The 24,621-nt window shown below is 36.0% G+C and overlaps 3 protein-coding genes across 3 annotated transcripts; all 3 read left to right on the top strand.

Moving 5' to 3' along the window:
- The first annotated feature begins 1,474 nt into the window (after window positions 1-1,474).
- LOC142618211 (elongation factor Ts, mitochondrial) lies at window positions 1,475-15,553 on the top strand. Its single transcript, XM_075791118.1, has 7 exons — window positions 1,475-2,040; window positions 2,128-2,229; window positions 3,781-3,955; window positions 4,278-4,462; window positions 12,169-12,294; window positions 13,933-14,021; window positions 15,132-15,553. Exons 1-7 carry the CDS (start codon window positions 1,633-1,635, stop codon window positions 15,175-15,177), a joined length of 1,131 nt encoding a protein of 376 aa, XP_075647233.1. The 5' UTR covers window positions 1,475-1,632; the 3' UTR covers window positions 15,178-15,553.
- Window positions 15,554-18,702: 3,149 nt separating this feature from the next.
- On the top strand, window positions 18,703-20,016 carry LOC142622654 (uncharacterized). The gene has a single exon (XM_075796175.1). It carries the CDS (start codon window positions 18,892-18,894, stop codon window positions 19,546-19,548), a length of 657 nt encoding a protein of 218 aa, XP_075652290.1. The 5' UTR covers window positions 18,703-18,891; the 3' UTR covers window positions 19,549-20,016.
- A 3,899-nt stretch (window positions 20,017-23,915) lies between these two features.
- On the top strand, window positions 23,916-24,341 carry LOC142628140 (transcription factor Pur-alpha 1-like). The gene has a single exon (XM_075802150.1). It carries the CDS (start codon window positions 23,916-23,918, stop codon window positions 24,339-24,341), a length of 426 nt encoding a protein of 141 aa, XP_075658265.1.
- The last annotated feature ends 280 nt before the right edge of the window (window positions 24,342-24,621 follow it).

Raw genomic sequence — 24,621 nt, forward strand, 5'->3', positions numbered from 1 at the left:
GTTTTCAGTTTTCAGTTTTCAGTTTTCAGCAATAAGCTCTATCCAAACGGACCCTTAGTGGAGAGAGGGGAGTGAATTTTGAGGAATTCACCTTATGTCTCGGAATAGTGGATCGTGGTCTGATTGTTTTGTGTTTGTAGAAAATACTCTGAAATTCACTAAGTATTAGTTGGTCGTCTATACCTTCCTGTGGAATGGACGACTGATATCTCTTTGGACGAACAACATCTTCTTGGACAACCTATTTTTATGCATGTGGTGCATCTTGCTATTTTCTCCCTTCTCAAGATTATCTCGGGTGTTGTTGGGCTTGGACTTCTCTTATGGACGAATGAGACTTGTTATAAATCATCATCACTATTGGTATAAAATTTTCTAAGACTTCCAATTTATAGGTACCAAAATCCAGGGTTGCCTACAGTCTAACTATTCAAGCTTCATATTCTATCATATAAATGGTGCAGTCAAAATGGAGCTTGACTGCTAACGTATCATTAATTGGTGCAGTCAAAATGGAGCTTGACTGCTAACGTGGGCACGTGGCACCGAAGACACACTTGTTAGTATATAACCTTGGCTAGAACTTCCTAAGACATTGCAACAACTTACATAGGTTTATCAAATGATTTTCCAAATTATGAGATTTAGCAATTATGCCGTCAATGTAAATTTTCATCTCCTAGTACTGTACAGCATTTCATGGAATAGATTGACCATGGCTTTGCCATTTTTCAAACGGAGAGGCACAACTTCGTACGTGAAAGTATTCTAATGTGCGATAAACATCGTTTTTGTCTTTTCTTGTCTTCTTAACCGTTTTGATTTTGTGATATATCTCGAAATATCTTCCATAAATAGAACACTGTATTCATAGCTATATTATCAACTAACGTATTAATGTGAGGAAGAGAGTAATTATTTTTAGGACTGACCGATTAAAATTTTGTTAGTTTGATCACATCTTAATCTAAATCCCATTCTTTGCAAAGAACTTACCTCCCAAGGACTTCCCATCTCTTTAGAAGTGTATAAGTGCTCATAAAAAAAGAGTCTATAAATGTTTATTCTACTCTATTGTTTTTTTTTTAAGTTAATTTTTTTTACTATGTTTATCTCTCTTTTTTTTTTTTTTTTCATAAAAAAATTTCCACCTTTTTCTTCAAATGATTAAAAGAAAGGTTAAAATACAATTATATATTTTAAGTTTAATTGAAATTTATTTAAGATTTTAACTTTAATTTCGTTTTTTTTTTAAAAATTTAATTTTATTAAATTTAAGCCTTATTTTAATTCCATTAAAAAATTGCCATTAAGTATATTATTAATTAGTAAAAAAAAAAAATTCTAACATGAGAAAAAATAAAACTTAAAAAACTTAATTAAATAAAATTAAAGTTAGAGTCCTAAAATAATTTTAGTCAAATTTAATTGGAAAAAGTTGCAATTAAAAAGAAATTAAAGCGTTTATTTGTCAAATGAAAAAGAATTAAAAAAAAAAAAAAACAATGGACGTCTCTTTCCTTCTTAACAAAGAAGAAACTGGGCAAAATCAGTGTCTTTCAAGCAGCGACGGCGCACTCAGCAGTCAGTAGTCGGTACAGTCTCAGCCTCAGCGTCAATTTCTGACAAGTCATGGCTTTCTCCGCCGTAACAAAACGCTCTCGCTCTGTCGGAGCCATTTTCTTCAACGCTAGGCTCTTCCCAAATTCCACTTGTGGAAGTAGAAGTAGAAGATTCACCACCGAAACTTCTTCTTCTTCAGCTTCGAATCAAACGAATCTGATAAAGCAATTGAGGGAACGAACGAGCGCGCCCATAAAAGACGTGAAGGCCGCACTGATGGAATCCAATTGGGACATCGAGGCTGCGCAGACTGAGCTCAGGAAGAGAGGCAAAGTCCTGGCGTCCAAGAAGTCTGCTCGTACGGCCACCGAGGGTTTTCTTGCTCTCGCTCTCTCTCACACTCGCAATAGGGCTGCTCTTATCGAACTCAACTGCGAGACCGATTTTGTCGCCAGGAACGATATTTTTCAGCACTTGGTTTGTGTTTTTTTTTTTTAATCACATTTTCCTGATTTTGCTTTGTTCTTCATTCAATTTTGATGCTCATGCTTTTTATTTTTTTAGGCTTTGTCTTTGGCGAAGCAGGCTTTGCTGGTGGAAAGTGGTACTCAGGCTCAGCTGGGTTTTGGTGCTGGGGGGTTTCATGTTGGACCTGAGAATCTCGAGGTATGGATAATCTGTTGTTAGCTTTGTAATTATTATATATTGTTAGGACTGTGATTAAGTTAGTTACACATTACCAAAATACTTTGTTCGTGTCAATTTTTAGTTTTGTTACGTCTTCCGACACTTTGTTTGGGAGTTCATAAGGAATGGATGCTCATGGGGCTAAAGTTTAGGAGCGTATGGGACACAGCTGAAATCATGTTTTGGAAACAAGATTTCAGTTATAATTGTAAAATCGTGTTTTCAGCTAGAGTGTGTGTGCAATTCAGCATGTGAGATCAGAGGGAGAATTCACTATTTGTAAAATATATTTATTTGAATAAAGGAAAGGTGCTATATTTGCTTTGGCCCTTATAGGTGAAGAAAAATAAACTACAATTTTGCATATATGGGATATCAAAAATGATTAACTTCTTTATTTATTTATCTATTTTTAGCTTAAATTTTTTCAAGTAAAGCATGTCCATAAAATGGCTCTTGGATCAGTTTCATGTAAAGCATGTCCATTTTATAAACAAGAGCCATTTTATTTATAATTGTTTCAAGTAAAGCATATGGGATATCCATAAACAATTTTGCATTTATTCTAGTATTCTACTAATGACTCTTGGATCAATTGATTCATTTTCTGCTTCTTTGTTACGATGGTACCATATTTTTTTAATGTAGATTTCAAAATAACCCCAAGGAATAGCATAATTGACTGGAGACAACACCTCATGAAATGGGGGTCATTAGTTCGAACCTCCCTCCCCTTGGGGCTAAAACTTATAAATTTTGGACCTATACAGCTCAGGGCTTATGTGGATTCTGGACCTTGAGAGCTCTTGTCTATTTTTCTAAATTTCTAAGTACTTTCTTTCAATTTGGAGGAACTATCTTATCTTTTAAATCATGCGATGAAGGAAATAAAGGCTGAGATATTGTACTTTTCTCTGTTGATGACCTCTACTTTGGCTAAATTGAGTCTAAAAAGGGGGGGAACGGGGGGTGGGGGGTTGGGGAGCCTTAGTTTCATATTTTCCATTTTGCCAACTTCGTAAATTTTAGACCTTGGTGCGATGGCAAGTGCCTTCTGCCCAAGCAATGTATTGTGGGTATGAGTTTGTGAACTGGGTATTGCTAAGTTACATGTGTTTCTTTTGATTCTTTTTATTGGCGAGTTATACATGCATCCAATGAATTTTCAACTTAAAATCTCACATTTTGCCCTGATTTTAGAAGTGGAGGAAGGGCTGTATGAACTAGAGCTCATTGGCCTAATTGTGATCTGTGTTAGTAAGATATAATCATGCTTTGAGAATTTCACCTAGTAATCATTTTGTATGGCTGTCAAGGACTTTGAAAATTTTAACCAGGACATAAAGCTGACATGAAATTTATGTACTGGTGACAATAAGATTTAGTCTATGCATGGCAAAATTTTAGTTTTTGTAAGGAAATAGTGAAAACAGGTAAAATTTTCAAATTTGTTTCTGGGAAATTCTTTTGTTGTTGTTGTTGAAGTTGTTAGTCAGGGTCAGTGAGTTAATTTATCTTCAATTTTATCAGGAGTTGAAAGTAAATCTTGAACATCCAAAGATTAGTGGAGAAACAACTGTTCATAATGCAATTACCGAAGTGGCTGCAATGATGGGAGAAAATGTCAAACTTAGAAGGGTATTCGTGATGTCTACATCTTCAAATGGTGTTCTCTCTACCTACCTTCATACCAGTCCTCAACCAGGTACTGTAATGTCAAACTGCTTTTTTTTTTTTTGGGTTAGCACCCACTAGGTTTTGAGCCCACAACTTCACCCTCTACACCATTTTTCAGAGGGAGGAGAATAGAGCTCATTGGCTAGTGATTTCAAACTGCTTGCCTTCCCTTTATTGGAAGAAATTTGACTCTCTCTCTCTCTCTCTCTCTCACACACACACAGGTCCTAAAATGGAACTCCTAATGTTCTGTGATACTATTTAGATGATAAGTTGGTAACCTTGGCCGGATTAAGAGGATTGTTCGTTTGGCATGAACCATGAACTATTAAATGTTTGACCTGGAACAGGTTTGGGTCGTATTGCTGGAATTTTAACTCTTGAAGTAGAGGATGGAAATTCTCAACTGGATGCTCTTCAGCGTGTTGGATCAGAATTGGCAATGCATATAGTAGCAGCCAAGCCATTGTTCTTGACAAAGGAACTTGTTTCTTCTGACGCATTAGAAAGTGAAAGGGAAATTCTTAAGTCTCAGGTACTCAGTGACATCATTAAGCACTAATAATTGGCTCTATGCTAAACATGAAATGAGCGGTGAAAGCTATTTGTTGACTTGGTCGATAGAGTGCCTTTTAAAGCACTGAATTGTAGCATGGAATCTGTTTGTGGACTTATTCAATAAATGTCATCATTGTTGTTCTATGAGGTGCCAACTGAAATTTTTATATGAATGTGGCTCTCCCCCCCCCCCCCCCCCTCCCTTTGGGTGTATTAAGTTATGTTGATGGAACTATAACTAGTGTGATAACACGTAGAAGCATCACAAGTAAGTTAAGTCTCTCAATATATTTTTTTGAAATGATAGATTTTTAGCGGATGAAGTAGATGTGAAGTTAGAAATTTGAAGAGATGTTTTAGAATCTAAAGGCTTTCGGTTGAATAGGAATAACATAGAGTACATCAAATGGAAGTTTAGTAAAAGTAGAAACAAAGATGAAGGAGTTGTAAGAGTGTGTACTAGGTAATGTTTCTAGTACTAATGAAGGGCAGAGGGTTACTTGGGCAGATGAGAGTGAGGGGTTAGTAGATTCCTTGACTGTGGTTCCCGGGTTAGTGAGTGAGCTGTGGGAGTCTGATGAAAGGTTGAGGTCTTGTGAGGGAGGTGATGAGCCATTAGTTGTGGTACCTTTGGCTACTGAAGGTCCGTTGGAGTTGGAGTTGGAGTCTAGCCATATGAAGGAGGTTGGGTGTAAGGAGAGTGTGGATAATTGTCAACTTTCACAATGGGTAACCAATAGGATAAAGGCTTTCAAGAAATCTGTGGGCACTTCGCTGGAAGGTTTTGAGGAGCAGATTACAGGATTGTTATTAGCCATAGAGGCCAGAAAGAAAGATAAACAGAAACTTGTGGTGGGTGATCAGACGAAGTTGGTCAAGTTAGGACAGAAAGGTTAGCGGGAGCTAAAGAATTTGTTATCTTTAAATGTTGAGTATGATACAAATAAAGCAAGGAGTGCAAGTTCTGAGCGGGCGATTGTGTCTTATCAATGAAAGTGAAGATTATTTCTTGAACGATAGAGGGTTGAATGAGCAGGATAAAAGGCTCAGGGTTAGAAACTTGATTAGAAAATGGGGGCCAGATGTGGTTTGTCTTCAAGAAACCAAAATGGGGCTGATTAATAGAGCGGTGATTTGTAGCTTGTGGGGTGACCAACATGTTGACTGGTCTTACTTAGGTTCTTGTGGTGCTTCTGGTGGGGTGTTAGTGATGTGGGACACTCGGGTAGTGAATAAAATAGAGGAAGCAGTGGGGAGATTTTCGGTTTCTTGTAAGTTTACAAGTGTGTCAGATCAGTTTGTATGGGCGTTTACTGGTGTTTATGGTCCTAATTTACACCGAGATAGGAGGTTATTATGGGAGGAACTCTGTGGCTTGAATAGCTGGTGGAGTGTCCCATGGTGTGTGGGTGGTGACTTTAATGTGGTTAGGGTCCCTTCTGAACGATTGGGGTCTAATTCTTTCACTACTGCTATGAGGGAGTTTTCTAATTTTATTTCGGAACAGGGTCTCATTGATCTGCCATTGCAAGGGGGTACTTTTACTTGGTCAAATTCTAGAGAAGTTGTTTCGAAGGCTAGGCTGGACAGATTTTTGTTTTCTGCAGATTGGGAGGATAAATTTCCAACAGTTTCTCAAAGACGGATGTCTAAATTATGCTCAGATCATTTTCCAATTGTCCTTGAGGGTGGATCTTTTCAGAGAGGGAGTATGCCGTTTAGATTTGAGAATATGTGGCTTAAGGATGAAGGTTTTGTGGATAGAGTTCGGTCGTGGTGGGATTCCTACCAAGTTCATGGTGCACCGAGTTTTATTCTGACCAATAAATTAAAGCTCCTTAAAATTGATTTGAAAAGATGGAATGTGGAGGTGTTTGGTCATGTTGATGTTCGGATTAGAAAATTGTGGAAGCACCTTAGTGTTCTAGAGAATATGGAGGAGAGTCAGGGATTATCAGCGGAGGAGAGTCAGGGATTATCAGCGGAGGAAAGGGTGGAAAGGGGAAGAATTCGTGATGAGTTAGAAAAAGCTACTCTGTTGGAAGAAATATGTTGGAGGCAGAAATCTAGAGTTCTTTGTGTTAGGGAAGGAGACAAGAATACTAAGTTTTTCCACCGTATAGCTAATTCTCATAGGAGGGTTAATTCTATTGATAGGCTTATGGTGGATGGGGTGTTGTCTTCGGACCCAGCTGCTATAGCAAACTGTATCTCTCAATTTTATAGGCAGTTTTATCTTGAGGAGGTGGCTCACAGATCGGTCTTAGATGATGTGGATTTTTTTAGCATCTTGATGGAAGATGCAAGTTGGCTAGATAGGCCTTTTGAGGAAGAAGAGGTGTTTGAGGTGATCCATGATTGTAATGGTGATAAGGCACTTGGCCCGGATGGCTTTTCCATGGCATTCTTCCAGTCTTGTTGGGGTGTTTTGAAAACTGAAATTATGGCTGTCTTCCACAATTTCCATACTCAGGCGGTGGTTGAGAAGAGTCTTAATGCTTCGTTCCTTGCCCTTATTCCTAAGAAAGTGGATGTTGTGGAGGTAAAGGATTATCGGCCTATCAGCTTAGTTGGTGGGATTTATAAGATTATTTCTAAGGTGTTGGCTAGTCGGCTTCGTAGGGTGGCGCATGGGCTTATTTCGGATTCACAAAATGCTTTTGTGAAGGGCAGACATATTTTGGATTCCGTCTTGATTGCTTCTGAATGTATTGATAGTAAATTGAAGTCAGGAGTTCCGGGTGTGCTGTGTGAGTTGGATGTGGAGAAGGCGTATGATCATGTGAGTTGGGATTTTTTAATGTATATGCTGCAGCGTTGTAGTTTCTCAGAAAAATGGAGAAAATGGATTAGGTATTGCATTTCAACTGTAAAGTTTTCCATTCTGATCAATGGTAGCCCAACTGATTTCTTTGGAAGTTCTAGGGGGCTTCGGCAAGGGGATCCTTTATCTCCATTGTTGTTTGATATTGTGATGGAGACATTAAGTCGTATGTTGGATGTGGCTACTTCTGCTGGACAATTCTCAGGCTTTTCTGTGGGCAGTATGGCTGGTCCATCAGTGATGGTGTCTTATCTTTTATTTGTAGATGACACTTTGATTTTTTGTGATGTTGAACTTTCTCAGATTGCTAATTTGAGGGCGATTCTTGCTAGATTTGAGGAGGTGTCAGGGCTTCGTATTAATTTGGGGAAATCTGAGTTGGTACCCTGTTGGTGGGGTGCCCAATTTGGAGGCTTTGGTGGGTCTGTTGGGGTGTGGGCAGTCTTCTTTGCCCTTGAAATATTTGGGTCTTCTTTTAGGTGCAAAATTTAAGGACTTATCTATTTGGAATCCTATTCTAGAGAGAATTGAGAGGAGATTAGCAGGTTGGAAGAGAATGTATTTATCTAAAGGGGGTTAGGTGACACTCATTAAAAGCTCACTATTGTCTTTACCTACATACTTTCTTTCCCTTCTTCCTTTACCGGATAAGGTGGCTAAGCGTATGGAGAAATTACAGAGAGATTTATCGTGGAATGGGATTGGTGGTGAACCTAAAATTCATTTAGTTAATTGGGCCAAGGTTTGTAGGCCTTTGCAGGATGGGGGGTTGGGTATAAGACAGTTGGGTAATTTTAATTCTGCCTTACTAGGTAAATGGTTGTGGAGGTATGGCACGGAGACTGATGCTTTATGGAGGAGCGTTATAGAGGCAAAATGTGGGAACATTTGGGGTGGTTGCTGTACGAAGAAGGTGACAAGTCCTTATGGGGTCAGCTTGTGGAGATATATTAGAAGTGGCTGGTTGAACTTCTCTAGAATCCTTGTTTATGATGTGGGGGATGGTACTGGAGTGAAATTTTGGAAGCATGTGTGGTGTGGGGATTGTACTCTCCAAGAGGCCTTTTCGCAACTTTATTGTCTTAGTAGGTTAAAGGACTCCTCGGTGGCTGAAGTTATGGATTGGTCTGCTGGGAGGTTTCACTGGAATGTACAATTTCGTCGTCCACCTCAAGATTGGGAAGAAGAGACCTTTGACCGGTTTATGCGGCTGGTCTATTCCTCGTCAGTGCGGGGGTTTGGCCCAGATAAGGTTTGTTGGAAGCCTGCAAGGAATAGAGGTTTTGAGGTTAGAGGTTATTATAGTTCCTTCTACCCTCATAATCTTGTTTCCTTTCCATGGAAAATGATATGGCAATCGAAGGCTCCTCCAAGGGTAGCCTTCTTTTCTTGGTCTGCTTCTTTAGGTAAGATCTTAACAACAGACAACCTTCGTAAAAGACGAGTGATAGTGCTTGACTGGTGCTATATGTGTAAGAGGTGTGGGGAGTCGGTGGATCATCTTCTACTTCATTGCTCCATAGCTTGGGAGTTGTGGTATTTGGTTTTCTGCTTGTTTGGTATCTAGTGGGTTATGCCTCATACTGTTCTTGAGTTGTTTGAGGCTTGGCAAGGAAAGTTTGCACGACATCGTCTCATTGATGTTTGGAAATTAGTGCCTCACTACTTGATTTGGTGCATTTGGCGAGAAAGAAATGCTAGAAGCTTTGAGGGTTGCGAACGTTCTTTGTTGGAGATTTAAGTATTTTTTCTTACACACTCTCTTTGAATGGAGTGTGGTTTTTTTTTCATTTTTCTTGTTCTTCCTTTTCTATTTTTCTTAACCGTTGTTCTTTTGTTTCTTGATTTGTGCCCTCATAGTACATCCCCAATGTACTTGGTTTGGCAATTTTTTTTTTTTATTATTAATATTCTTACGTTATTTATGAAAAAAAAAAAAAGACTCTATGGTTAAAAGATACAGCTTTCAATATATTGGATCAATAATTCATAAAGATAAAGAGATTGAAGAGGATGTGAATCATAGGATAAGAGCAGGATGGATGAAGTGTAGGTATCAAGAACACTCATAGATATCTATTTAGATAAATGAAAACTTTTATTAGATTAGTTATACTCTATGGTACCGAATGTTGGGTTGTTAAGACGCAACATGTTTGAGTGTAGCATTGTAGCTGAAATGATAATGTTAAGATAGAAATACATGGAAAGATATGATTAATAAAAAAAATCTATTAAAAATAGGGGTAAGCCCTATTGATGAAAAGATATGGGAGAGTCGCTTGGTATGGTTTGGTCATGCGCATAGGAAAATGATTAATGCACCAATGAGAAAAAGTGAGTTTATCAAGTCCAAGGAATGAAAAATTAAAGGAAGACCTAAAATAGCATTGTTAGAAGTAATATAAAAGGACAGGTTGTTTAAGGAGATATCAGAGAGTATGACTTCAAATAGCCTAAAGAATACATGTGGGCAACCCTAACTAGTCTATTGAGGATCCAAATGTCAATTCCAAAATTTTGGGACTTAGGCTTGTTGGTTGTTATTTTTGTGTATTCATAGGTGCCAATGGGATAAACAATGGATGGTGGCCACGCAGTTATTTTATACGCTCGTTCCTGTTTAGTTATTCTCAATTTTTAATCATACATGCCTTTCATTTAACTTCAAGGTCTCTTGTTTTCAATCCCTTAATTTCATTGCTAAGCAATTTTTTGTGTACTTCAATGGTGTTCTATTACATCCAAAGGGATAGTTATATCTTTTAGTTAGTGTGCGTTTGGATACTGCTTATTTTGTTGAAAACTGAAAACTGAAAACAATAAAAAAAATATTTTTCAGTTACTGTTCAGCACTGTTCATTACTGTTTGGCACTGTTCCTATGCCTGTTTGCATTGTTCATGTCCCATGAACAGTGCAACAGGCGCTGCACTTAAAAAAAAAAAAGGGCCAAAAACGTGGACGCGCAATACAAACACACCCTTAGTGTGCTATCAATAAATACCTTCAAAATTGGAGAAATGACTAGGAGTAAGTTCTCTTATTGTATTCTATGCTAAGCAATTATGGAGACATTACCCGTTGAACGGACTGTGGCTGAAATGAGAACATTATATGGATTACAGCAAGCTGTGATGTTTTTGGACTATTCTTGTAGAAAATGGTGGTGATATTTTCATAATGGTGGTGTGTGCATTGAAGATTAATGGTGATGCAGGACGGTTAAGAAGTTCAGCACTATACTAGGTTTCTTGATGAATTCTTGAATAAGGATTATTGTTTAATAGTTTTGGTTAGAAAAGTATGATTGTTGACGGCTGTTTGGGCTGAAACAGGGGATAAACAGAAAATAACATAAATAAAACGCTAGGCAATCACACCTAGGTCTTCCTAAGCATCACACTTAGGGTTCCTCAGCATCACACCTTGGAGAAGTTTGCATCACACAAACAAAGCTTAAAATAAGCTGTTGAATTTTATTAATCAAAATATTTTGAAATAATATGACTACAAAAGAGCCTTTATATAGAGGCTATAGGTATCTTTTTCCTAGTAGGACTTGGACTCTAAATAACCTATTCCTAGAATGAATAGGAATACTAATAAAAATTAAATAAAAGACTTAATAATACGTACATCAAAAAACTAGACCACAATTCTTGAATCTTTGTATAAATCTTCTTTTTCCTTGAGCTTTTCCTTGTCCTCATCAAGTGGTCCCATGAAGAAAGTTGAGCCTTTGGAGAAAAATTTCTTCAGCGGAAGACATTGACTCAAAGGAGGGTCATTGATAGGAAAGGATTGATGTAACCAACTCCAAGTAGCCATGTAGTGTTGCTGTGCAAAGGCTGTTTCTAGGCTCTAGCAAATGCATGCCACTGGAAACTTGTTGTAATGAATCCCGTCTCTACTATAATATGTATGTGTGGTTGAGTAGACATACGTGTACTTGATCTCCAGCACTGTTTCTAGCAACTGCATGCCACTGGAAACTTCTTGTAGTGAATTCCCCATCTCTCTACCATTATAACCTGATTTGTTTCGTATGATTTTGTTAGACTGTGGTTGCTTCAAATGATCTCTGCCCAGCAATTATAGGAACTTAAAAAGTATGAACCATCAGATATCACCGGGGCCTTTTTTTAATACAGTTTGGCCCCAAAATGAAATTTGAACTAGCAACCTTGCTTCATGAGTTGTGGTCTTCCAGGTTCAGTGGCGGGTTTGTTATCTTGTTGGCATCAGTGGCTTGGGAAACATAATTCGGACATTTGGAATTTGGTTCCAGGGTGCTTAATGTGGATTGTGTGGTTGGAACGAAATCGTCGTTCCTTTGAGGATAATGAGAAGACGTTGGATGAGTTAAAGGTTTTATGCCAATGTAGTCTTTTGAAGTGGTCTTGTTGTTGGGGTTTTACTGATTGTTCTTCTCTCTTTGAGTTTATGTTTTCCCTTAGCTTAGTTTCCTGATTACTGTTTTTGTTGTGCTGTTTGTTTTATTTTTTCTTGTTGTTCATCATCATGAACAACTTGTACTTTTCCTCTTTTTTTCTCTTTAGTAATAGTTTTCTGATTACCTATCAAAAAAAATGAGTTGTGGTCTTCAGTCAATTGTGCTCCCCCTATCCCCTCCCCTCCCCCTCTTTTTTTCTTTTGTTTTCAAATAGATTTTCTTTTTCTTTTTTTGATAAGTATTTTCAGATAGCTTTTCAATGATGATTATGCTAATCTATTCTATCTCTTCAACCTATTCTGTAGTTTTCTGCTAATTTGCAACATCCATCTAGCTACTTGTCATTGTAATGTTCATTCTGATAATTTTAGATTTTAAACTATTTATTTGGTTTTTCTTCACAGGCTGAAACCAGTGGGAAGCCTCAGATGGCCATAGAAAAAATGGTAGAAGGTCGACTTCGTAAATACTTTGAGGATGTTGTTCTAATGGAGCAAAAATTTGTTATGAATGACACCATAAATGTGAAGGTATGTGAGGCCAGCTTGTATTATTTGAAATTATGAAATTTGATTACTAGAAAGTGGACCATAAGATGAATCTTATTTATTCTTCAGATAACATGACCAGAAAGATAACAACAGATTAATTAGTTTTTATTTGGAGAATGAGGTATCTAGCCAAAAAAAAAAAAAAAAAAAAAGAAAGAAAGAAAAAGAAAAAGAAAAAAAGAGTTGCATGAATTGAATCACATAAAACTAGAAATAAGATAAGCTGGCAGAACTTTCTGTGTCAAACACTGGCCATTTTGAAGTTCAGTGTATATCAAATGTTTTTTTCCCTTGTGGGAGGATAATATCTTTCTGTGGAGATATGTTCATTATGGATTTCTCATTCTACCTTTGTTTCTTATAATGATAGATCTTATAGTTTAACTCCCTTATAAAGAAAAAAAAGTATATATATATATATATATATATATATAAAATTTAGCTCTTAAATAATTAATTGTCAAATTACAGTGAGGGCTCTGCATTTTCCAAATTCCTTGTGACTTTGTAAATTATGTTTATTAATTAAAATTTCCTCAATGATTTTGATTATTTGAGTTCATATGGAATTTTTATCACACCTGTAATTTTATAGCTGTGCATGTTATCCACCGGTTTCTTCTCTTTAATTCTACGGGCAGTAATGCATGTGGCATATCTCCATATTCAATAAAAAGGTTTTACCCAGTGCATAAGGTATTGCCATATTCAATGTCTTGAAAGAATTTGGATTTGGGAAGAAATAGTAATTGACACTTGACAATGACAAATGAAATAGGATGTCTAGAATCTAGGTTAGTATTTGAGAAGGAGAATTTAAAGAGGCAGAGAGATTGGAAGGTAACTTCTGATGAACCTTATCAGCTCTATGTAACTTCCTTGCATGTCCTTAAATCCTCCTACATCTTCATTGGTTTTTAGTTCTCGGAAGTGAAACTGTGAAAGTAAAGGTGGAGATATATATAATGAAAAAAATGCAACATGACAATTAACATGTCACCTGTTAACTTGCTCACTGAGGACAACGGGTTTCAATTTTAGCTGTTGTATTATGGAAAGGTCCATTTTAGTTGAAGTCCATGCCAATATATTAGCTCGTCCTTGTGTATTGATGGTGGTCTGGACAGTAGATTTTGCTGTTTCAAGCTAGTTTGTGGTGTGCTGTACTTATTGTATCATCATATGTTGACTTTTATATGGATTTCTAGTATTGCTAATGAATTTCTGTTCAATCACACAAAAAGAAAAGAGAGAAGCATGAAAAGATGTTGACGCCATAATCCATATGTTACACTCGTGGGATCTATGTGCAGCACTACGACTCCATACAGTGATGAGTATAGAAGAGTCTAGACCAACTACTATAGCTGGCTCCATTTGGTGTTTTCTTATAATAGTCACTAGAAGACATTAAGTTTAGCTTAATATTGATTTATAAGACCTCATCAAAACATAGTTTCTCTTCACTTTTTTGGAGTATTAACCACTTTATCTGCCAGTAGTATCTATAACATGCAGACATGCACAACTGCTGGCAAGTTTCATATGTGAGCATATTTTTGCCCCATATTATTTGCTATATTGTGGTTGACTCATGTTTTATACATTACTCTACAGATGCTGTTAAATAATCTATCCAAGGAAGTTGGCTCACCTGTGAAGATAGGGAATTTTTTCAGGATGGAAGTTGGAGAAGGAATTCAAAGGTAGAAACCATACACTTTGCTCAATGTATGTTCTTTGGTCCGAGCTATGCCATTGAACCTGTCAGTGTAACTTTTTTACCACCATTAATATTAAATGTAATGTGTGGCTTCTGAAATGGTGTTCATGTTAGTTTTGCTTTGTCATCACTTGTGTAGCTTCCTTAATCTTAGATATTGTAAAATGTAATGTGTGTGTTTTACATCAGTTCTTTGGCTATAGCCATGGACCTGGTCAAAATCATAGTTATCATTATGTCTGAACGTATTGAATGTTGCTCATAAGTTTCCCCATATTGATGCTCCATCCTACTAGGTAGAACTGGCACCATAAACACTTCTGTTTGGAGCAGAAAGAGTTCAAGCATGTTAGTGCGTATCAAATGTATACCTACAGGATACAACAATGATATAGCCCATTCTAGTCAATTCTCATTGTTGACTTGACATTTAAGAAAATGCTCTGACCACCATTAGTTCCTTATTCATAGCATATGCATGATCACCTCCCTCCTTTCTTATGCTATTGCATTCTTCTTAATGGCAAAGCACTTCCATGATTTCACAGTCTCATCCAGTGTATCTCCTTCTAGAAGCCTAGGGAAATAAAATTCTGGGATGAGGTTCATTTTTGCCATGTAATATTTGCATAGGTTTTAGCCAGTAATGACAAAATTGAGAATTACCAGAGTAGATTTAGAGACAAATGCGATGTAACATATAAAATGATATGACCCAGTTTGTGAAATGTAAGTATTGGTTTATTCATCACTGAACTTCATTTTGTTTAGTAAGTTTCTGTTGATTTTTGGGAGGCTACCTTGAATAATTTGTAGTCATTGTCATTGCTATCTACTTTTGCGTGACTATCAAAGCTTCTTATCATTTGGACATGCTGCACTAGGTCTTCAGGGCCTAATCTGCATATTTTGTCTATGATTGTCATAGTCTTTGTTGTATGCTCATTTTTCAGTTCATTTTGCTTGGTGCCTGAGGTGAGATTATGCACCTTATACCCTGCAGCAAAAATATTTTTTGCTTTACCCAGCACATTGCCTTATTGTGTCATCCTATCTATATTTTTCCACTAAAATTGCTACATTTTCTACATAGGCTGGAAGAATCGACTGCAGCTGAACCTGTGGCTCAGGCTGTTTAATGTAAGGTAATGCCACTCATCCAGCCATCCAGGGGACCCATTAAGGTAGAGGTTAATTTTGAAGATGTTACTCCAGGTCCAGGGTTGGGGATTTTGTTTTCATTTTTAGTTTTGATGGTCTTTCGCATGTTTTCTTTCACTCCCCATCTTAGTTAGTTACCATTAAAAATGAGGCTTCTTGAGGAACGGAATGGTTGAAGTGCTCCAAAGTTATTCTTTTGGGGTTATAAAATGCTACATCTTATTTTTGTTACAGAATTTTGAGACTCTTCTTTCTTTTTTCAACCTACAAAGTGAAATTTAAGGATAAGTGTTTTTTTTTTTTAAAGAATATATACCAAATGCTTATTTAATGCAAGTATTTGGGTTTGTATCATTGTATGGTTGTTCATTTGCGTTCGTATGCACTTTATGTTGAATTCAATTAGGGAGCATTAGCTACAACACCTAAGTTTTGTCCTATGAGCAAATCTCAATAGATGTCTAAGACCTCTATTTTTTTTATATAAATCATTACTACTTAACCATTTCTACTGATTGTTTCTCAAAAAAAAAAAAAAAAAAACCATTACTACTGATTAGTTAAATGATAATTTTGCAACCTAATGGATATTTTTCTTTTTTGGGTTTTAATTCTTCCAGTTGAAGAAAAACACGATTGTTACGCATATTACATGGTTTTATTCAAGATCGCTTCTTTATGATTACCCGATATTGATTCCTTCTTTTCTTTTCCTTTTACTTTTTTTGGTCCCCAAATCATAGAAGAAGCTTTATCCTCCAAAATCCCAACCTCCTCGAACCCAAAATATAATCACAGTTGCACACGCCTTAGCTCGCTTAGCAAAGGATTGGGCTGGTCCAAAACTGTGTCTGCGCAATATTTTCATCCTCAATCAATAAAATTACTATCTTTTTCTCTAAAAGAAATAAAAATATAATCACAATGTTGAATTTACACTGTTTGTTTTAAAGTAAAATATTTTACATGTAAAAACATTTTCAATAAAACATTTTTAATTGTTTGATATGTCAAGTAAAATATTTCAAGCAAACTACCAAACCCAATGCCTCAACCACTAGAGTCACTGGTGTTGAAGGTTTGGTGACTGAAAATGGTGGCTCTGGTGACTAGACTACCAGTGACAACTGTTGGAGCAGCATCTCTAGTGACCAGACTGCGAGCATTGGTGGCTAGAACGGCATCTCCAGTGATCGAACTATCGACGTTAGAACGACATCACTAGTGATCGAACTATCGACGTCAATCGTCGAACGGTGGCTCAAGTGATTGGACTCTGGGCACTAGTTGCTGGAGCGGCGACTCCAACCATTGGACTATGGGCATTGGCTGTCCAACCCACTAGATTGGTGACCTAGCCACCAGGGGGTGGGAAAACCACCATGTGTTTTTGTAAAATATTTGAACAAAATTTTAAAAATAAAAGCGTTTTATAACTTTTTATAAAGAATTTTACAGTCAACGGAAAATAATTTACAAATTTGACCACATTTTACATGCAAATAAACAGTTGAAAATGGGAAAACATCTTTCAGAAAAATATTTTACTTCAAAATAAATGAAGCAAGTCATGAATTATATATGTGTGTGTAGTTTTGGTAGGTGATAAATATTGGCGCGATGGTGATGAATGACAATGTATGCTTAGTGGCAGTTAGTAGAAACTACAAAGCTCTAACATTCTGCATGTGGACTGACTTTATTAAGACATGAGATCCTCTTTAGGTTGAACGAACCCCATGATATTCTCGTAATTTCTATGGCAAGTGTATTAGATGGAGATATTCTTAATGTAATCAACCACCTTTAGCTCCTAACCCATGGTCCCCATTGTTCAATTGCAGCAGAAATTTAAGATATCAAGCTCTAAATGAAGGGTAGAGGTTTTGTTTATACTCCTGTGCAGTGTACTTAACGGAGCTGACATGTGATTATTTGTCTATCCAACATAATCAGTCGTCCCTGACTGCTTGTGTCTTGCAATCCAAACCCTTCTATATATGAATTTCATTTTTAATTTTTCAACAAGTTTTTTGCATGTACTGTAGGCCTTCTAATGTTTTAGTGAATTCCTTTGTGTTCATTTTATAGACTGATGAAAGAGATGACAGATTTTTTTCGTTAATCTAATATTATTACTTAAAAAAAAATAACATGGTAGGTGAGATGGTTTACAAATTATAATTGTAATAATAGTTGTTGAATACCGTGTTGTACCATTATCCCTCAAAGGCGGAGCTAATATTGTATCCTTTACTGCTGGTGGCAATAAGATAATGTAGTACGGAAGTATAACTTTAGTGGAACAGATTTAAAATACTCCATGCCATTGCAATTGCCAGTGCAGTGCACTAATGAGATGTTGTATTGTAAATATTGTTTGAGATGGAAAAGCAGTACTAGATTATCATATATTAATCCTAATTAATTAAAGTATATATATATATATATGATTGGGAAAGATACTAGGAAATGTGGCACCAACGCTTCCGTGACGCAATTAGCTTATAGTATGTGATGAGCTGAACTTTTAGCTTATAGCGTAATCGACACCGTCATCACTTCCTTCAATTCTCTCAGAAAGACAAATTAGCAAAAAGTTCACGCAAACTTTACTGTTCAATTATGGTCATATTATATATATATATATTCATAGTTCACATGCTTTCCTGTCTTTTTAAATTTTTTTGGTAGAAGTTCTTTTTTAATTATAACTATATTAATTATTGATCATTCTTCCCAAAAAAAAAAAATCCATTTTCGGTGCTGAAAGACATATATCTTAGCAAGCGATGATCCAAATATTAGTCATTTTTTTTTTTGTGGGGAGGGGGGGGGGGTGTATTACTATGAAGTAAAGAATGAGATAATTAATTAGATGAGATACACAAATATTGTTAGTCTTTTTTCTTATATCGAAGATTTGAGCATGTAGTTTTGGTGTTGGCGTGTAAGTGTATTCTCTTATTTCATTTCCCATTCGTATATATACATGTGTGTATTTTTCTCAACAAAAAAAAAAAAAAAGAAGATTTGAATATATATATATATATATATATATATATATATATATATATATATGAAAGTCATAAAAGTTTGTATTACTTCTATATATACGAAACACAAGCAAGGCCAATAAACACCTAGGAAAAAGACAGAAAGAAAGAAAACTGCCTTTACAAAGGGAAAAGGAGTGGGTCTCACACGTTAAGATAGGATGATTGTTGGAAATGATAAAACATACATAATAAAATCAACTACCAACTGGAAAGGTACCTTCCAATATGTTTCTTGAATTGTATATAATAAATAATAAATAGATATTGTTTTAAATTTCCCTACGCGGACTCGGACTCGGACTCAGACTCGCAAGAATGTCAACCCCAACTTCTTTACACAACTGGCTCATTCCTTGTTTAGAATCTTCTATATTCATTATGTATATTTCTTGTTTAGACTTTTTCTAGCTAGCTACTGCCTTATAAAATTGACTCGTTATTATTCCCCAACTCCCTAGCTCTTCATTACCCCCACCCCCAGTACTCCCAAAATTGACTCATTAATCCCAAGACAAAGTCCTCTCCAAAACCATCTCTTCTCCTTCAAACCTCTCCAACCCCAACACAAATCCACTTCCATCTCTTTCTTTAGCTAACTTGTTCATCAAACTCAAAGCCCACATACTCCTATATATGCTAGCTAGTACTCCCGAGTTTTCTTTAAGTACCGTTTTGCTTATTTACATTTCTCTTCTTGACATATATATTCACGAGGCATATCATATGGGAAACTACGTTTCTTGTGCTCTATCCAGCCCAGGAGGCAAGCAATCTAGAGCCACAAAAGTGATCTTCCCAAGCGGCCAAATTCAAGAATTCCACGCACCCATTAAAGCAGCTGAACTCATGCTTGAAACACCAAACTTCTTCGTTGTAAACTCAATGTCTGTCCAAATTGGACGAAGGTTTTCTGCACTCAACGCCGACGAAGACCTAGAGATGGCTAACGTTTATGTCATGTTCCCCATGAAGAGACTCAACTCTATTGTCACAGCAGCTGACATGGGTGCCTTGTTCCTCACCGCCAATTCTCCAGACAAGCGTGGTTCTGGCCAAGCCAACATAAGGACATTTCCGGAGCCTGGAGATGTTCCCCAGTTGGTGGAGGGAAAAACAGCTGATGATTGGCAGGAAAATGAGGCGGCGGTGGCAGTGGCGGTGCCAAAGTTGAATTTGGATGATATTGAGGAATTTTCGTCGCCAGAGTTTATGCATAGGTTGTCTATGTGCAGGTCAAGGAAACCATTGTTAGAGACCATAGCAGAAGAGCCAGTTATTTGTTCACGTTAAACTAGGGTGTTTTTTTTTTTTCATAGTTGGGTCAAATAGTATATAGTTAGTATTACGTACCCACCTTGCAAGGTAAGTTTTTTTAATACATTTTAAGTGGAGATTCAAATCCTAAAGGGTTTTTGTTTGAAACGCTAAATGTCATTATTGGTTTTATGCAAGGCAGTTAGGAAGGTTAAAGAAAAGTGAGTAAAATTCTTTGGTGGGGATGCTACTGGTACTGGGTGTGGATTTAAGTTAATTTGCAGATGTTGATCGAGTTGGGATTTTTCTTAGGGTCTGCATTGGATATACGAAGATATATATATATATATATGGATGGTTGGAATAAATATTTTGATGGTTAGGTCATGTTTTAAGTCAAGTCACATGTGAACAAAATATTAATGGAGAAAATTTTATGTATGGTTGAGACTATTGTATGTTCGTTATTTCAGATATATAGTAGGGAAATTTTGGTTGTTTTAATTATTATATGATATGAATCAGGACTGGCTCAACAACTTTGGAGGTTTCATGCGAAAATTTTAAGTGGAACATTTTTTAATATTTAAATATTAATCAAATAATATATATTGAATTTTTTTTATCTAAAATCTAATTTTCCTTACTTTTTGAGATGTAAAGTTACTAATTAAGTTTTTGTATTTAAGTTCCTCTAATATTTCTTTTTCAATTGATAATATAGCTAATCCACTTAGGGTCTGTTTGGATAGAACTTATTGCTGAAAACTGAAAAATGAAAACTGAAAACACTGTACCAAAATAATTTTTTAATGTGTAAAAAGTACTGTTCATGCCAAAAGTACTGTTCATTGGCCTAAAATCACTGTTCATGGCCAATGAACAGTGACAGATGCGCTTGGAAAAAAAAAAAAAAAACGGGGCTGGACGTGGACGTGCTATCCAAACGTCCTTTTAATCTTTCTTGTGACGTAGTAGACCTTAAATAAGATTTTATTAATTTTAATTTTGAAAACTTTTTTCTGCAAATGCAATCTAGTAATATTCTATGGGTCATTCTACCATACCCCTTCTTTTTTTAGGGGTATGGTATCCACCTAAATCTAAACCGTTAAATAAATAAAAATTTGATCCAGATCATTCATTTAATTTAGAGTAATTTAAAGTAAACACTGGCTACCGGGCAAACAAGTTATCTATATAAGTAGGGGGAAAAAAAAAAAACCAGTCTTCACTGTGCGCTTCTCTTTCTCAAAAACAAAATTTTCTCTATCGTGCTTCTTTCTCTTTATCACGCTTCGGACTCTGTCACGCTTCCGATTCGGTTTATCTAAAAAACCTAGAATTCGGCTTCTTCTCTTACTAATCAACCACAAGAACCCAGGGCGGCTAAACAAAACCCAAAGAAGAAGAAATAGTATCGGTCATTCTCTGCCCGGCGACGATATTTGAAATAGGTTTGTCTTTCTCTTTCTCTCTCTCAGACGAAGTTGATTTTACTACTAATATACAGATCATTAAAGTTTCTTTGACTATCAACGCATGATTTGTCTTTAGTTTTATTCATTGTTAGTAATCCCTAATGCTATTAACTGATTTGGGTTTTTATTTTTATTATTTTGATAGGAGATTTGGGTGTTGTTTGTTAACTTATTTTGGCTGAGAGATTTGTTGCTTCTGCTGTTTTTGTTTCTTCATGGGTTGTGGATTTATTTGGGTTTTTGGCTGCTTTTGAGACCTGCCCATTTTGGGTTTTGATTATAATTATTGTTTTATATTTGTAGACACATAGATATCATTAGAATCAGACCCCTGTGTTTTTTTTTGGTGGGTTGGGAATAAATGGATAAAGGAGTTTTCTTTATTATGTTTCTCATTCAAGAATCATGATTGTGTTTATGGGCTTCTGATAAAAATTCAATTTTTAACATTCTTTAGTGATAAAAAACTTAATGGGTATTGTAAAGGCACTTCCAGAATAGTGTTTGTGTATCCTCTATATGCGAGGTGGCCCTCTGAGTTTGGCAGATTTTGGAATCTATTTATGTGTGCTGCTGGGGAGTTGAGGGTTAGATATGTCTATCTCTATGTGCTTGTAGTGGGCATAGTTCTGATAGCAAAGGGGAAAAGAGCAAAAATTACAAATTTGTCGGTTTAAAAGTACAAATTTGTACTCAGGTTTTAAAAGTATTACAACTCAAAAAGAATTATAGTATTTGGTACTGAGTTTCAGATTAGTAGGACTAGGAACCAAAGTTAATTCTTCTGGTGTCCAAGTGGTTCATAAGCTTCTAATACATTTTTTTTTTGAAATGATTGAATGATGATGAATTGGATGTGATCTGATTGCTATTGAACTGTGATCTCATTAATCTAGAGGTATATTGCTGTTGTGGGGTTGGATTGCTAATAGGCAAGCTACACTTCCACATTGCAACCAATCCTGTGTTTCATGAGAGGACGAAACACAGAGAAATTGACTGACATGTTGGAGTTCTTTTTGACTACTTTGAGGTCTATGTTCTTGGGTTTCTTCATAAATGAGTTTTCCCAACTGGGAAGCATCTTAGAGTTGGTTTAGTTTTGGTTGTGGTGAGGTTTGTGTATGCTACTATGAGAGAGAGAGAGAGAGGGTCTAATTGTTGACCTGTGAGTTGGTTTCGATACATGAATATATGGGAAACGAAAAGTCTCCCCCAAGAAGATGCATTCTATAGCCTTAATTTTCCTATACAATATTTTTCTTTTACTTGAAAAAATCATAAAGAATGATGTATTCATGTGACCAAATCCAATCTGGTCATAGAAATATAATTACAAAGTTAAAAAATGATAATGATATATGTGGATTTCAATATTTCTATTCCAAACAGCAAGTAAAATTGATAATATACAAACGAGTCAACTCGTGTTAGGGATATTTGTTCCTTAATATTTTTTTGTATGTGAAGCTGTTTCTCTGCTGTGGTTTTGTGTTTTTAATTGTGTTCCTTTGATAACTAATATTACTTATTAATTGTTTTAAAAAAAAGAATAAATCTTCATTCATTGGAATAATATTGCCTTCATATATACACTCATCATTAACACAATTTTTATCATACTGCAATTACAACTTGTTTCCACAAGTAGTTGTGAGATTTTTAAATTTTTTTTTTTTATGGAACTTTATTATATCTGTACATATCTATTCTATTTACTTTGGTTAAGTTTACTACTTATAAACATTTAGTGTCAGTCAACTACTTGCATTTAAAGTTGATAGCAGATTATTATCTCATCCCTAACTATACAATAACAACAAAAAACCCTTGATCCCATGAATCAATGGTTGGATTCCTCATCTCTTACTAAGGAGGAAATTGAATGATCACTGATTAAGTTACATGATCATTAATAATCATAGAGAAACTTGGATCCCAATTAGAAATTAGAATTTGGAATATACTAATATACCTTTCTAGCTAGCTCTTCGATAGGGTGATAGACTTTGTTTCTTGTTGAAACAACATGTTACTAGATATTTTTAAATTAAAATAGTTTTATATCTTGACTCCCAGCTTTGCCAGAATTTAATCCAACTTGTATACTTTAAAAAAAAAATTATGAAGATGCAAAATTAAGCACAAAAAGAGTCAAGAGAAGGGTACAATCTAAAATAAATTTAGTTATAATCTTGAATAAATTAGTTATGTCAGCAAGACAGATGTGACATGACAAAGCCTACTTCTTAATCATTATAATATGTTGTCTGATTAGATAGAAGCATCTTGGGGAATATGGCACTTTAGTGAACGATATGACCATCCACAAATAACAAATATATTCCCATTTTATAGTAGTGACATTTTATAGTAGTGACACAGGTCATTGTATAAAAAATAAAATAAAATAAATAAAAACGTTGATCATCTATGTTGTCCAGGACAAAGTTTGCAAGGAAAAAGTTTGCAATTCCCACAGCTTTCAATTGTGATTTTTTTTTCAAATGTATGTTATTGTTTACCTTGTTTTTATTTCATGTTATATTGAGATAGGAGTATGGGGAGAGTGGAAAATATTGAAGAGCAGGGTGTTGTCCAAGTTCTCCACCCCCCCCCCCCCCAAAAAAAAGACCTGTTGGACCATTTTTAATTTATGTGTCGTTGATTTTGCAAAAAGATTTATATATATACTGGACTCTTTGCAAAGCACAACTAGTGAAGGCATTCGAACAAAAAATGTTAAAACTGTGGTATTGTTTCTTACTCTTTCTACTCAATAATGATTGTTTTTAATGTAATTTTGCTAGGTGACAACAAAGAGTGCTAGCATTTGAGGCCTGGCTACCTCGGATTAGTCACAAAATTTGAGGCTTGGCTACCTCGGATTAGTCACAAAATTGTGGTTTTTACTCTGTTGATATGGGAGGTTCCATTTTCTTTTTCGTTGAGTCCAAGACCTTTGAGTTCTCTGTTGTGGAGGGAGGAACTTATTATATGTTACGCATTTTTGAGAGAAATCGAGATTCTCTCCGATCAGTTTTCATGGGCAAAGAGGGTGCAAAACGTTTGCTAGCTATTGTGGAGGATCTCATGTCTAATGTAACTACTGGAAATTTTGCACGAACCTTTAGAGAGGGTGACAAAGTATTTATCTTGCAACTAGGTTCCAATTCCTATGGCAGATTTTTTATGATCTTGGAACTTGTCCATGGCCGGCGGAAAGGCTTTATCGTGGTGCCAGAAGGTAAATTGGGTAGTGGGTGGAGAGGGTTTGGATTACACTTGCGGAAAGTCATTGTTCCTGAGTCGATAGTTAGCACACAACCACAAGCTGTCCTGAAATAGACAGTGGAGAAGTCCAATTCTCTCCTGATGGCAACAGCGGAGACTGATCGGAGAGGGGGTGGTGGTAGCAAGAAAGGAAAGCCATTAATGCCAAATTTTCAAAATTCAAACACATCAAACTTGCGCAATCATACCCATGATACTCGTGAATTGAATGCCGAAAAAGAACATGCGAGGTCTGAGGCTAAATTTCCGTTTGAAATTCAAGATATCGCTGGCAGAGCTGTATCGCTAGATATTTCCATGAGATTGGAGTGTGGGCCGGATGGTAGATGGAAGG

The sequence above is a fragment of the Castanea sativa genome, chromosome 1, assembly GCF_040712315.1.
Source record: "Castanea sativa cultivar Marrone di Chiusa Pesio chromosome 1, ASM4071231v1".
Classification (NCBI taxonomy): domain Eukaryota; kingdom Viridiplantae; phylum Streptophyta; class Magnoliopsida; order Fagales; family Fagaceae; genus Castanea; species Castanea sativa.